This window comes from Astyanax mexicanus, chromosome 11, assembly GCF_023375975.1.
Source record: "Astyanax mexicanus isolate ESR-SI-001 chromosome 11, AstMex3_surface, whole genome shotgun sequence".
NCBI classification, from domain to species: domain Eukaryota; kingdom Metazoa; phylum Chordata; class Actinopteri; order Characiformes; family Acestrorhamphidae; genus Astyanax; species Astyanax mexicanus.
The window spans coordinates 40,194,633-40,207,762 of NC_064418.1; the positions used below are offsets into that span (position 1 = coordinate 40,194,633).

At 35.2% G+C, this 13,130-nt stretch overlaps 2 protein-coding genes across 6 annotated transcripts; one reads left to right on the forward strand and one right to left on the reverse strand.

The window, feature by feature from the left end:
• Positions 1 to 1,759: 1,759 nt before the first annotated feature.
• On the reverse strand, positions 1,760 to 7,852 carry LOC103039517 (ELKS/Rab6-interacting/CAST family member 1). 4 transcript variants are annotated; one of them, XM_022680173.2, is made up of 15 exons: positions 7,742 to 7,852; positions 7,193 to 7,272; positions 6,330 to 6,386; positions 6,072 to 6,198; positions 5,892 to 5,981; positions 5,610 to 5,797; positions 5,487 to 5,508; positions 5,305 to 5,404; positions 4,600 to 4,750; positions 4,405 to 4,454; positions 4,012 to 4,196; positions 3,467 to 3,605; positions 3,165 to 3,206; positions 2,582 to 2,606; positions 1,760 to 2,485 (listed from the first exon to the last, which is right to left on the reverse strand). In XM_022680173.2, exons 2-15 carry the CDS (start codon positions 7,242 to 7,244, stop codon positions 2,337 to 2,339), a joined length of 1,377 nt encoding a protein of 458 aa, XP_022535894.1. In that variant the 5' UTR covers positions 7,245 to 7,272; positions 7,742 to 7,852; the 3' UTR covers positions 1,760 to 2,336. The 4 variants fall into 4 exon arrangements, with proteins under 4 accessions (XP_022535894.1, XP_022535895.1, XP_049341197.1 ...); XM_022680174.2 differs by having other exon boundaries at positions 7,610 to 7,805; XM_049485240.1 differs by having other exon boundaries at positions 3,467 to 3,602; positions 7,193 to 7,807.
• A 909-nt stretch (positions 7,853 to 8,761) lies between these two features.
• tmem169b (transmembrane protein 169b) lies at positions 8,762 to 12,050 on the forward strand. 2 transcript variants are annotated; one of them, XM_007230430.4, is made up of 3 exons: positions 8,762 to 8,911; positions 9,765 to 10,141; positions 10,765 to 12,050. In XM_007230430.4, exons 2-3 carry the CDS (start codon positions 9,877 to 9,879, stop codon positions 11,394 to 11,396), a joined length of 897 nt encoding a protein of 298 aa, XP_007230492.1. In that variant the 5' UTR covers positions 8,762 to 8,911; positions 9,765 to 9,876; the 3' UTR covers positions 11,397 to 12,050. The 2 variants fall into 2 exon arrangements, with proteins under 2 accessions (XP_007230492.1, XP_015462597.1); XM_015607111.3 differs by having other exon boundaries at positions 8,769 to 8,907.
• The last annotated feature ends 1,080 nt before the right edge of the window (positions 12,051 to 13,130 follow it).

Genomic DNA, 13,130 nt, shown 5'->3' on the forward strand with positions numbered 1-13,130 from the left:
ATATATATATATTATTATTATTATTATTTTTATATATTATTTTTATATCTTATGCGGAAGTTATATGGGTGTCACTGCCCTGCTACATAAATCTGTTTTTTATCTGAAATTGCATCATGTATTGTTTTATATATTGTTTATTATAAGTAAATAAAGGCTTTTTTATGAAACAATATATATATATATATATATATATATATAAGTTCATGTCACTTAAAACATTAATTTCTCTTTACCGCAACAGTGAATCTCTCTACCGCAACAGGCCTTAAATTGTTGCGGTGTATGAGAAGGCTGTTGCGGAGTATGAGGGACCTTAACCTTCTTTGATCTCTGTGGGGCCACCATGATGCCTGGCTAAACTTTTGCTAGCTTTTTGTATTTAGACTTTAAAAACCTTAAAAATTCCCAAAACACAATAACATTTTCATTTTTTTAAACATTAAAAACTAGCTGTTTCGGTAATGAGAAACAAAAAGTTGTGTATGCTCGCTGACAACCAAGTTTTTAACATTTATCTGGAGAGGTATAAAATTAGGTGCTTACCTGGTAGCCATCTTGGGTGTCATACTAAAAGGTGTCCCCCCTCTCAAAATGGCTGTTTTTTTTCTGTTCCTTGTGGTCTTAAATGGTGCTTGAAAATTGTTGCGGAGGCTGAGAACATTGGTTCTGACCAAAGTTATTGTTCTAAATATTTTCTTTTCTTTTACCAATGAATTCCAAGTAATACATTTTTATTGACTGTAACAATTTACTTTATGAGATACATTTAAGTTTTTTATTATTTATTTATTTTAAATATTAAAATTGTGTAATTGAAGAGCCGAGATTCAGCAATGGACGCGTTGCGGTACTGAGAATTTCACACTAAATTATAAAAAATACATAATTTAAAATATCACAATGTCTACTTTTAATCACTTCCAATATAGCCTTTGATGAGATGTTTATAAACCAGTGTTTCCCAAATTGATAGCATTTACCTGTTCATCACACTCCTTAATGCCACCTCATTAGTCTGATTTCGTGAGAATCACCCAAGTATTACTTATATTTTAAATTTCAGGAGAACTGTAAAATGTGACTGATAGCTATATGTTCACTGCATGTTTCTCATTTAAGTCCATTTAAAAAACACTCCCAAGTATTTTTCTCTGTATTAAAATGGTGTCAGATCGTCCACCAAGGAGAAAAGAACTTGTGAACAAGACACGATAGTTTAACACGATGATTACTGAACAATGTAGGAACGATGTAAAAACTTTACAAATGTCACTTTTATGAGATGCTTTAATGAACACATTTTACGTAGTTGTTGACTGTGCCTGTGCGTCTGTGATGAAAAATTTTAATCTGAGCTTAAATCCATTTATTTGTTATTTATAATGACTAATGTTTTGAAATTTTTACTCTACATGATCAAAGTGTTAGCTGTAGTAGTTCCTTATGTACTATGGATAACATGGATAACTGGTCACTAGACTGTTCAGTCTTATGGATACCCAAACTAATCAAAATTAGTCAGAATGCACATCCCTACTGTTAACCTACTGTCTTCTGAAACACTTGTCTGTTATTATTAGACTGGACACTAAGTATGTAGTCAGAGTGTGAGCTTCATAGTGAGTAGTGCTATTGTGTCTATATAGTGTGACCAGTGTGATTTAATCCATTGTCAGTGTTGTGTCCATTTTTTTTGCCATTGTGTTTTAAAATGTCATCTCTATTCAGTGGCGTGAACTAAATACAGTACTCAGTGTTATAACACTTCAGGTTTATTTTGATAATGCTTAGCACAATTGTTGCCTACCATGTGATATATTTTAAAATGCTCTACAAGTGTTATCCAAACATCTAAATTAACCTTCCATATAAATTGTCAGTGTTTATGAAGTCATTCTTTAGGTGTTAGGTGCACTGTAACACTCCTCTGTATAAAGTAGCAAATAACAGTAAATCATGAATGTGAACTGAATGTTATTAAAGTAATATGAATGTAATTAAATTAAACTTCATGTTATAACAACTCATTCCTCCAGCCTTGAGAAAGTTGAATATATTAAATTCACAGCAAGAACAAGAACATACTTTCAGTAGTGAAAACAGGAACATTTTTCAGTAAGCTGACAGAAAATTCTGTGAAAATGTGCAACTAAAACTGTTCAGAAAGACTTTTTAGTATTTGAATTTCATTCAGTTTGGCCAAATATCAATCAGATAATTACAAAAAATACCTCTCCCCAACTTGAACAATGAGATTAAACTGAGATTAAATAAAAGCAACATCACCTCAGAAATATAAAGGTAAAGAACAAAAGCACAAGCTGCTTACAGAACTAAAACTTTCCAAAGCTGAAGGAGAAAGGGAAGGGATCTCCAGTGCCTCCTTCCTCTTGGCTGGAGGTGCTGGGCTGAGGACTCTTTGCCCCAAAAGAAAATGCAAACTCCTCTTCCTGACGACCCTCCATCTCATCAAACAGAAAGCCTAAAAAAATAAAGTTAATACTATAAAAATAAAGTTAATACTATATATATATTAAGTTTAGATGCCAAATGTGATCTGGTTATCACCATAATTTACCTGGTAACTTTGTTTCAGGGGACTTCTACATTAAAGAAAATAAAAATATTAATTAGAACACATCAATAATTCACTTTCACATTTCAGAAGATATCAATAAATAATCATGGATAGTGGTTATTGAGCACAGCGATCTGTCAGCATAATCATTGACTCTGTTTTATGCTGTATTTTATGTAACTTTTGTATTTTTTTATTAATTACTTCTACTGTGTTGTTTAAGATGGTTTCCTTTAGAACATCAACCTGCCCAGGGACAGCAGATGAAAATTAGCCATCTGGCTAAATCTGGCACATTTACATTATGAAATAATAATGTTGATTAGTGTGTATTGTCCCTGTTATTTAAATAAATAAGTCAAATCAAAATCAAATCAAATATATCATAACAACTATCACGTTTTTGTTTTCCTGAGAATTCTATGTTTTGTTCTTTTCAAAGGCTTTCAAGTCTGTGAACAAGTTAGTGAAAAGGGCCCAACAATAAAATGGCTCATAATTCATGCTTAATATGATGCAAAATTAAAGCGGTAGAATAGATTTACTTCAAGCTGCACACATAATACAATTCTACAACACCTACCTTGCTGCTGAAATAAGGGCTTGTAAATTTAAGAGGCGACTCCTAGAAAACACAAACAGTTAAATCATTACAATGACTGTTTGGCAACACAAATCACAATCCTAATTCACAGTTTTATAGGGATAAATTTTACATCTTTTTTTACTTAAAGGTTTTGCCATAAGAGGATTTTATTTTATAAAAACACTCTAAATTATTAAGAATTATGCTCTGGTTACGCTAAAATTCTAAAAAAAAAAAATGTTCTGTTAAATACTGTGGAAAATAGTTATTTTTGTTGTCATTTTTGGGTTTTGTCTGACCTCGCTTGGATTTGATCCCACATCAAAGTTGCAGCCAAATCCAGAGAACCCGGGTGTGCTTGGATCCGAGTGCACAGAGAAAACGAAGGCTGCTCCTTCTGAACTCTGCCGGCGGCCAGGTGAAGTACTGGGGCTGCTACTGCACAAAGATTGCATGACATATTCATAATGTAACAAATTGCAAATAACTTTCATTAATGGACATTCAACATGAGTGAAAACAAGCTTCAGCCTTAGTCTTTAAATCAGACGTACCAATGTCAGTGTTCTTGTTTACAAGATGGAAGGAACAGCATTAGAATAATATTATAGTAAATTAAGATAATTTAAAATTGCAATACTTTGTGAACCATCAACTATGGAATAACCAAAATACCACTTTTACATCTAGTATTGAAGGGTAAATATACGTTTTTAGCATACAAACAGGTTGAAACTCATTCATAATAAAATTAGCTGTGTTTATAAAGCAACTTAAAACATGGGTGGAGTTTTTTCTGTTCATGTATTCTATAGGATTGCCTCCTAGAACCTATATGCCATACTTCAGAGAGAATGTTGGGGTGTTGAGAGCTGCAGACATTCTGACAGGAGATGATGGGGCTGCTCCCTCATTAGTGCTCTCCTTATCAACAGCTTCTTCATGTTCCTGCTGGTCTTCAACCTCCATCCCCTTCATCATCTCCTCCATGACATCAGGCCCAAACGAGGTGTTCATATGGAAATCCTGCTTACAATGTTCATGGCAAGAAAACTGTTATAATTAATCATACTTGCTATCCTGTATATCACTGTCAAAACAAAATCTTGTATCTCCAAAAATGTCAACAAAAGAAAAAAACACTCTTTAATTGTAATGGACGTTACTGTTTCAAGACTAATTTCTGACTAGGCTTTCAACTGGGCCAAAAAAAAAAAACCAACAATTTCAACAGTACCACGTCAGCTGCTTGCTCTTGTTGTTTCTGCTGTGCCTCTTGAATTAGATCTGAAGCAAAAAAAGAGTGGATTTCTGGCAGCATTATTAAAACTATATAAGTATGAATGTAATAAATACAGATTTTGTAGCTTATGTTTTAGAATAAGTGCAGTGTTAGTGTGATACAGTATCAGAGTGAATATGTTATGAATACCACAACTTAAATCTGGCTTTGTCCAAACTGTGCTGCCAAGTGCGCCCACTTGAGAGGCATTAGACGCATCAAAGCCATCTGCCTGGTCCTCTTTTTTCTCCATAGTCTTCTCTTCCATTTCAGTTAGAATATCTTGCTCTGCTTCTGTGCCCTAGACATCATGAATGCAAGCAAAATAAACTATTTAAATATTTTTATAATATTTACTACTAGAATGGATACTGGACAACTACAGTATCACCATTGGCAGAGAAAGCCTTGTGAATGATGGGTACAGCTCTGGGAAAAAAAGCTGAACTGGCAAAAAGTTATCCATAAGCAATGTGTAAGACTGGTGGAGTGGAGGAGAACATTCAAAGATGCATAGAAACTGATTAAAAACCAGTGTTATTTCACCAAATATTGATTTCTGAATTTTATTAATATAAACTTGTTTTCTTTGTATTATTTGAGGTCTGAAGGCTCTGCATCTTTTTTAATATTTCAACCATATCTCATTTCTACAAATAAATGCTCTAAATAACAATATTTCTACTCGGAATTTGGACATTGTAAATAACAACAATATTAAATATTATTGAACAGCAACAACAATATTCACAATGACCTTTGTAAACTGTTAAAGACACAATGATACTGATAAAGAATTATCAGAAAAGGAACAGGAACATCCACATACATTTGAAAAGAGCTTAATCACTGTACCTGTGGTGGAAGCTCATCATGTATGGCTGTATCAGCCTGAGGCTGAAAGTCACTCTCAGGTGGCAGTGCTGCATCTTGTGACTGAGATGGTCTTTCACCGCTTTGGAAACATTCATACCTGCTGGATACTTTTACTTTTATAGAAATGACAAAATAAGAATTGTATGGTAAATATACACTACCTCTCACATGCACTGTGATCCTCTGAAAACAAATAAACAAACAAACAGAAAAACAGTTAAAAAGCAAAGTGTAAGACATGACAAATTTGTTCAATTATGGGCACCTAAATGTCAGTCAGTCACCTTTTAGAGTATTTAGCACTTTTTCTTTTGCAATCATTTCCTCCTCTTTGGCTCGAATTCTTTTCTCCATTTCTTCATTCTCTGCTTGAAATTTTAGGAGTTGTTTAGCCAGGGGATTTTTGCAATATTCCTCTTTGTACTGCTGAAATACGTTCCTGTAGTTATCAATTCTTTCCTGAAACAATTTCCTTTAAATTTAAAAAAGCACATTTGTGTTGATCTGCACAACTCTTGGTTCCACCATACTCACACTTCAGAAATTAACCAACTAAATTTTCTTACATGTCCTGATTGCAGCTGTCCTGTCTCCTTTCTAGCTCAGATTCCAGTGTCTTTTCATACTGAAGTAGAAGGTTATTTGTTCCACGCAGGCTGGGAAAAAGGGGGATACTTTCTTTAATAACATTATTTATCTGCTTAAAACACATAGGCTAAGGGGTTTTAATAAAAAGTTCAGTTTACCTCTTCACATTTTCTTTGAAACACTTCACAGTTTTCTGCTTCTGCGAGATTTCTTCATCTAATTTCTTAATATTCTTCTGAGTTTCCTCAATGTGCTGTTTCTTTGTTTGTATGCTGGATCTATAAACTGTACATGTTTTAAACATATTTTAAAGTTGTTTGATTGTGGTAAAGAAAAGGGACTAATTATTTATTTTGCTACGCTTATTGTATAATTTGTTTTATTTTTCATTATATAAATTAAAATAAATTACTCACTTTGAATTTGCTGTTTTAGCTCTTCCTTCTTCTGGGATAATTCTCGAGTCTCTAGAGCTGATGTTAAAATAAATTAAAGGATTATACATAGCTTGTAGCTAAATTGTAATATGATACAAAGACCTTTCCCTCACTTCCCTCACTGAACTTTAATTTAAAAAACTGTTCTCTCAATTTAATGAATTGTACATTTAATGTAACTACCAATTCCATCAATTTAATAAACTGCTCCATTAATTAAATCATTTTTACATGGTTCCCTCACTTTAATGAACTTCACCTTCAACTTAACAATGCAATCCTTTAAATCAATTTATCATTTCATTGTTTGCTAGGTTTAATAAACTGTACCCCCCATTTAACAATTCTTAACCTCAACTTGATACAATCTATCACATTTGAAATAGTTACTTCAAATAAATTCCTCGATTTAATGTACTGTACTCTTGAACTAGCTAAAAATCTGTTTACTCAATTCAACCTATTAATTCAATTCAATCTATTAATAAATTGTACCCTATATTTAACACTATGTTCTTTTAATGTAATAAATTGCCTCTTTTGTTTAACTGCGATTTTTTTTATTTAATTAAGGATTTTAGTTTTTCATTTATTAAATTTAAGGAATTAGCAAATTATTAAATAGAGGAAATAGTTTATTTAATTGAGGGAACAATTAATTAACTACTTTGAGAGAATTGTTCCACGCTACGTAATTCCATATATGTCCTTAATTGTTTTTATGAATTAATCTACACTGTATAAAATACAATAAATAAAGAAATAAAGGAAAACAATGAATGAGGAGGAACGTTTCCAAACTTTTGAATGGTAACTGTTACTGGAAGAGAAAGAAGACTCACCTAACTGTAACAGCAGATTGTCCAAACCTGTTAAACCAGTCTGGTCTTCCATTATAGCTAACTAACTCAATAACTATACTCTAAAGAGAGGAAGACAAATATTTTAGTTAAATCAGATGTGTCCAAAAAAACGTCAAGTTAATTTAGCTGACTAAGCTAACTAGCTTAGCTTAGCTAGCTAAGCTTTTAGTTAATTCAACATAGCTAGAGCTTCTCGCTTAGCTCATTAATTTGGGAGTAAACTAATGCTAAATATCATCTACTTTAATATGATATTTTAAACCAGAAACACTAACAGAAGCGTCCCTATTTCATTTGTTAGCTAAAAGATTAAGCTAATACAGATAGCTAGCTAAGCTAGCTGGCTAACTATTTAGCTTGGTAACGGAACTGAATTAACGATTTTTTCAGACCGACCGTTGAGCAGCACTTTTAGTTTCTCAGTGTATCTCCAAAAACAGATGTTTAAATCTATCTTATGTAATTAAATGTATTATTTTAGACTCTTTTTGGAAAATTACGTTGGTTACTTAGGTAAGCTAACGTTACTTTGGTCAGGTTTTCGGTGTTTAGCTGTACTGATGGGTCGGTCGTAAATGATTCGGCTCTAAGAACTGACTCTTCGAACTAAACAACGGGAGTCGACTCTTAATTATAAGTCGATTCTTTTTTATTGTGTTAAAGCCACACGTGATTGGTTATGATGTGTGTGGGTGTGGTGAGTCTTCATTAAGTAAGAGGGGAGGAGCTACACACCCACACACATACAGCTCTGGAAAAAAATGAGACCACTTCAATTTCTGAATCAGTTTCTCTGATTTTTCTATATAAGGATATGTTTGAGTAAAACAACATTTCTCCCAAATTCCAAATATAAATATTGTCATTTAGAGCATGCATTTGCAGAAAAGGAGAAATGGCTGAAATAACAAAAACAATGCAAAGCTTGCAGACCTCAAATAAAGCAAAGAAAATAAGTTCATATTCATAAAGTTTTAAGAGTTCAGAAATCAATATTTGGTGGAATAACCCTAGTTTTCATGGATCTTGTCACGTTTTCCTCCACCAGTCTTACACACTGCTTTTGGAAAAGATATTTTGAGAAGTTGTAGGGATAACTTATAATGCCAAGACTTTTTTTTCTTTTTCTTTTCTCCATGACTTAATAAGTCCTGCCCACAACTTAATTATCTCGTTATTATTTTTGTTACATGACGTCACCGCCGTAAAAAGATGATTCATGGATGTATGTGTTTTGTGGGCTTGTCTTATTTTGTTTAAAATATGTTCAATTAATTATTATTTAATGTTTTGTAATATTGTCTTTATTTATGAGCTCTGTTCTATATTTTATTGGATGACTCAGAAGCTGAAGAATCACTGAGCTGGGTTAAATTCTGATGTTATTGGACAAGACAGAGTTTAGAGAATAAATGGGCGTGGCTACATGGAATCTTATTGGACAGGGATGAGCTTAGAGAATCAGTGGGCGGGATTAGATCGGATCTTATTGGATAAATGCAGATGCTGGGCGTGGTTATCCCTGATCTGATTGGACGGTACAGCGGCTGGAGAAGAAGTGGGCGGAGTTAAGTCTGATCTGGAACAGAGGCGCATCTGCATGGCGGCTGTGTTTGGGACGCGCTTTAGTCGATGTAAATGAAGTAAATAGAGGTTTTAATGTTTCTCCGCGGGCGTCCTCTCTTCGTGTGTGTGTAGGTAAGATTGCTGTGTTGTTTATACTGTGGTTCAGCTCTCTGATCGCTGCCTGTGCGCTGGGTTTTGGTTAGATCAGGGGTGGGCTGTGATTAACCGGAGAGGATCAGCTGGAAAAACAGACCCTCAGCTATCACGGCTTGAGCTACTTTTATAAAACCTTGTGAACTGCTTTAAACGACGTGGCCTGGCTCGTATTACTGCTTATACCGGCTTTAGAACTTAAAATAAGTGATTGCCCTGTAAAACTGGGTGTAACATAGCTTCAATTCTTGCATGGATTTGCCTGTAGCCTAGCTATTTGCCTTTGTAACAATGGGTCTTTATAGATGACTTAGCCCCATCTAACGGGAACGACTGGCAGCAAACAAAAACTTCTCTTATATTGAATTTGATATTCCCTGCAGAAGTCAGAATGAATTATAAAATGTCTGTTTAAGTTTATTTTTGGAGAGCTGCTTCAAATAAAACACAAAAATAAGGATTCAAAAACTTTGTGAACATTCAGTTGGGCCTAATTTACACACTTTCATACACTTGAATATGCAGAATAAAAATCAAGCATATTGCCAGCTTTTGCTTGTAACTAGTTTCAGATGGTCCTTGATGATTAGGGTGGTTGAAAAGGTGTTTATATGTGTTATAAGGTGTATGTTATATTTATATATATAGGAACCAAGGCTCACATATACCATCAGGGGTACCATCAATCAATAAGGCGTACTCTATGCCAGGTTGATATTTTTTCCCAGTAGAGATAGCTATGATTTGTGCATGCTTTGATTAATTAATACAATTATTATATTACCACAGACTGTGTTACTCAACCCTTTATGTGTTTCTATTAACTTCACAGGATCACCATGCTTGAAAGTCACAAGTAGCCATCCTTTTCATTTGCTCTCCTTTAGCTCCTCCAGAGGCTTGTTTACACACAGGAGTGAATCTGAATTTTATAAAGGTTAAGCATGGAGCAGGTTGAGCCGTCGGGAGGAGAGAGCCCCCAACTAACATCCATACGTTCAGATGCTTCAGAAGCCCCGGTGGAGGAGGGAAATACTGGAACTAGCACCCGGAGGAAGCGGAGGAGGAGGGAGCCCAGACCCGAGTCCATCATTGTGTATCGCTCTGACACAGAGAGAGGAGATGGAGAGGAGCGTGGAGGAGACGCAGAAGGTGCAGAGAGAAGCTCGGAGGAAGGGGCCAAGTTCCTCACAACACCAACGAGTGAAGGTAATGTCATGTGCGGTCACTTGAGTCTATTTCTGTACAGCAGGCTGTTCCTGCTGAATAATTCATCTAGGAAATGCTATGATGAATAAACCATACACTTTCTTGAACCATTTAGAGCCAAGGGCTGCATTCCATTTCATTAGTAATCACTAGTGTTTGAGTATGAAGTATAGATAAAAGTGTCAGAGTTAAGTATACTTTATAGACTTTTCTATATTAGTGAATCATATTACTATATTGTTATTACACTATTACTGCTCATTAGGTGGGTACACTAAATGGACAAAAGTATTGGGACACCCGTGCATTCATTGTCCAATGTAAATAAGGCTATTAAAGAGTCTCTAGTGTCTAGATATAGCTTTTTACTAAAAGTAGCTGGTCTCTTATTTAGCCTTTTTTCAGGAGGAAACTACACAAGAAAATTTGCCTGTGACAGCCTGATGTTTATTTATGTATATCTTAATTAATATATTTTTTCAAAACAATGGCTTTCAAGATGATTTGCCCCTGGTTGGAACATTGCTCCACAGCCGAATGTTATAGAGGTCCCAGGGGGCAGTAATACCCCCTTTAGTGTATACAATTTTTATACTGTATATGTTGTTTCTGTATATTTCCAGGAAACTGGAACCTTCCTCCTGACAGCCGCTACGTGACACTAACAGGCACAATCACACGTGGGAGGAAGAAAGGTCAGATGGTGGATATTCACGTTACACTGACTGAGAAAGAGCTGCGTGAGATGGCCAAGTCTAAGGAGCGGCTGGATGCTGAATGTGAAGCAGGAGATGGAGCCAAGCGCTCCTGCGGATTGGGATTTTGTCAGGGTCCTCATGTGGTGCTGTGGAGTCTTTCTTGTGCTCCCATAGTCTTCCTCCTCTCATTCATTACCTCATTTTACTATGGCACACTCACCTGGTACAACGTGTTCCTGGTGTACAATGAGGAGAGGACGTTTTGGCACAAAATCACTATTTGCCCCTTTCTTATCATCTTCTACCCCATGCTGATCATGGTGGTGTCACTGTCTCTGGGGTTGTATTCAGCGGTGGTGCAGGTGTCCTGGGCGTTTAGTGAGTGGTGGCTGTCGGTGAAGGACTTGGAGAAGGGCTTCTGCGGGTGGGCATGTGGGAAGCTGGGGCTGGAGGACTGCTCTCCGTACAGCATTGTAGAACTTCTGGACTCAGACACCATCTCTGGAAGCCTGCAGGGAAAAGCTGCGGGAGATAGCGTGCAGACTTCCTCTGTGTGAAAACCTCTCTCTCTATGAATAGATTTGTGCTGGTAGATAGGACCAACTAGTTAGTCGCAATGTGTTGTTTAGACTTCGTTTTATATGAGTTTTTTATGACCACTTTTAAACTCTGATGTGTTTAAAGAATATGTATCCATATATACCATATAAAAACCCACAATCACAGGTCTGTGAGTGAGGGAATGGTCTTTGTGAGCGTCATTGTTTGGTGTTATTTTTAGCCTTTAGCCACTAGCTTCCTGAAACACTTATCCAACGCCTTCTTTCGCTGTGTAATTTCAGTGGAATGGAATGTTGTCTTTTGTCAAAGTCTCTTGTGTTTTTTTATGTATTTATGTATCATGTATCAGTTTTATCCATGTATTTATGCTATTTATTTTATTTCTTTTTTTTATTTATTCATTTTAAAGTATTGCATGTCTGGATTATTCACAGTTGGTGCCCGAAAGTGCTTTTCCATATCAAAGTCCATGCTGGCTTAAATATAAGGAAAAGGCTTGAGATAATCCCGGAAAGCGTAGGCCATATATCATGAATCAGTTCAAAAATACTTTTTTAAAGAGAAGCTTGAAAATTATAGTACACGACTTGTTTTTTTTATTTTTTATGATAATGTATTTTCAGAATATGATTAAAATATGTTTTTGCACAGATTTGTCTTTTTTTAGCATGTAACGTTACACTTTTGACAAAAAAAATGTCATGAATGTCATATGATTTGGATATTGCCATCAGCTGCATCAGACTACTTGGCAATGCTGCATCAGTAGCAGTTTGAAAAGAGGCGGAGTCTGACTTCACATGTGTCATAGGAGGCATGTGGTATAGGAGGCATCTTCACCCTCCTTGTGCTATGGCATCATTTGTGATGGGGATATACAGCTGAATAGCAGCTGAATGGGTGAAACAATTAGCCTAGCTAAATTGGGAGAAAAATAAGAGAATTTGCCAACAAAATGCCAATTAAATATAATAGTCACTTTGACAGCTGTAGTTTTATTGTTGTGATACACTATGTTTGTGTGTGTGTATCTAATCTAATATTCTACTTTTTTAGGTTAACTCTAAGTATGTATAAATATGTGACCCCTGGATTAACAGGAAACTATCAAACACACACAATCCCACATAAAATCTCACAGTTACATCTAGTAAATTAATGTCAGAAATCAAAACATTTCAGACATCAAACTGCGCTGTGATATACTTTCAAGGTAAACATGAGAAGGTGGTCTGGGCTTTACAAAATATTCTCACTCTTTTTGGTGGCTCTTCTGCTGGGAGGGTACACAACAGAGGTAACTCTTGGTCTGTCCTGATGAGAGCCAGTTTCATCATAAGGTTTTTTATGGTCTTTGGGACTGCATTTAAGGATGTACTTTTTAAAAGTATTTTTTCTTTAATTAGTTGAGTAGTTTTTACCATAAAATGGTTTAGAACATGACTCAAATAGGGCTCTTCACTCATTCATTCGACACAACTGATTCCAAACACATTAAGAAGACACACACTTCATAGCAATTCTAAGTGACTTTCTTATAAAGCTGACTGAAAAAATGTGACATGGGTTAGTGTAATGTTTATCAGTTTAAATTCTGAACGCTTGAGGCTTAATGCAAAAATTGAAAACTGTATGTAAAAATTCATTTAACTTTTTACATCTAATGCAGTTTAGAAGAGACAAGTTTTTACCCATTTTTATAATATTTCGTTTTCCTTCTCTGCCCCTCC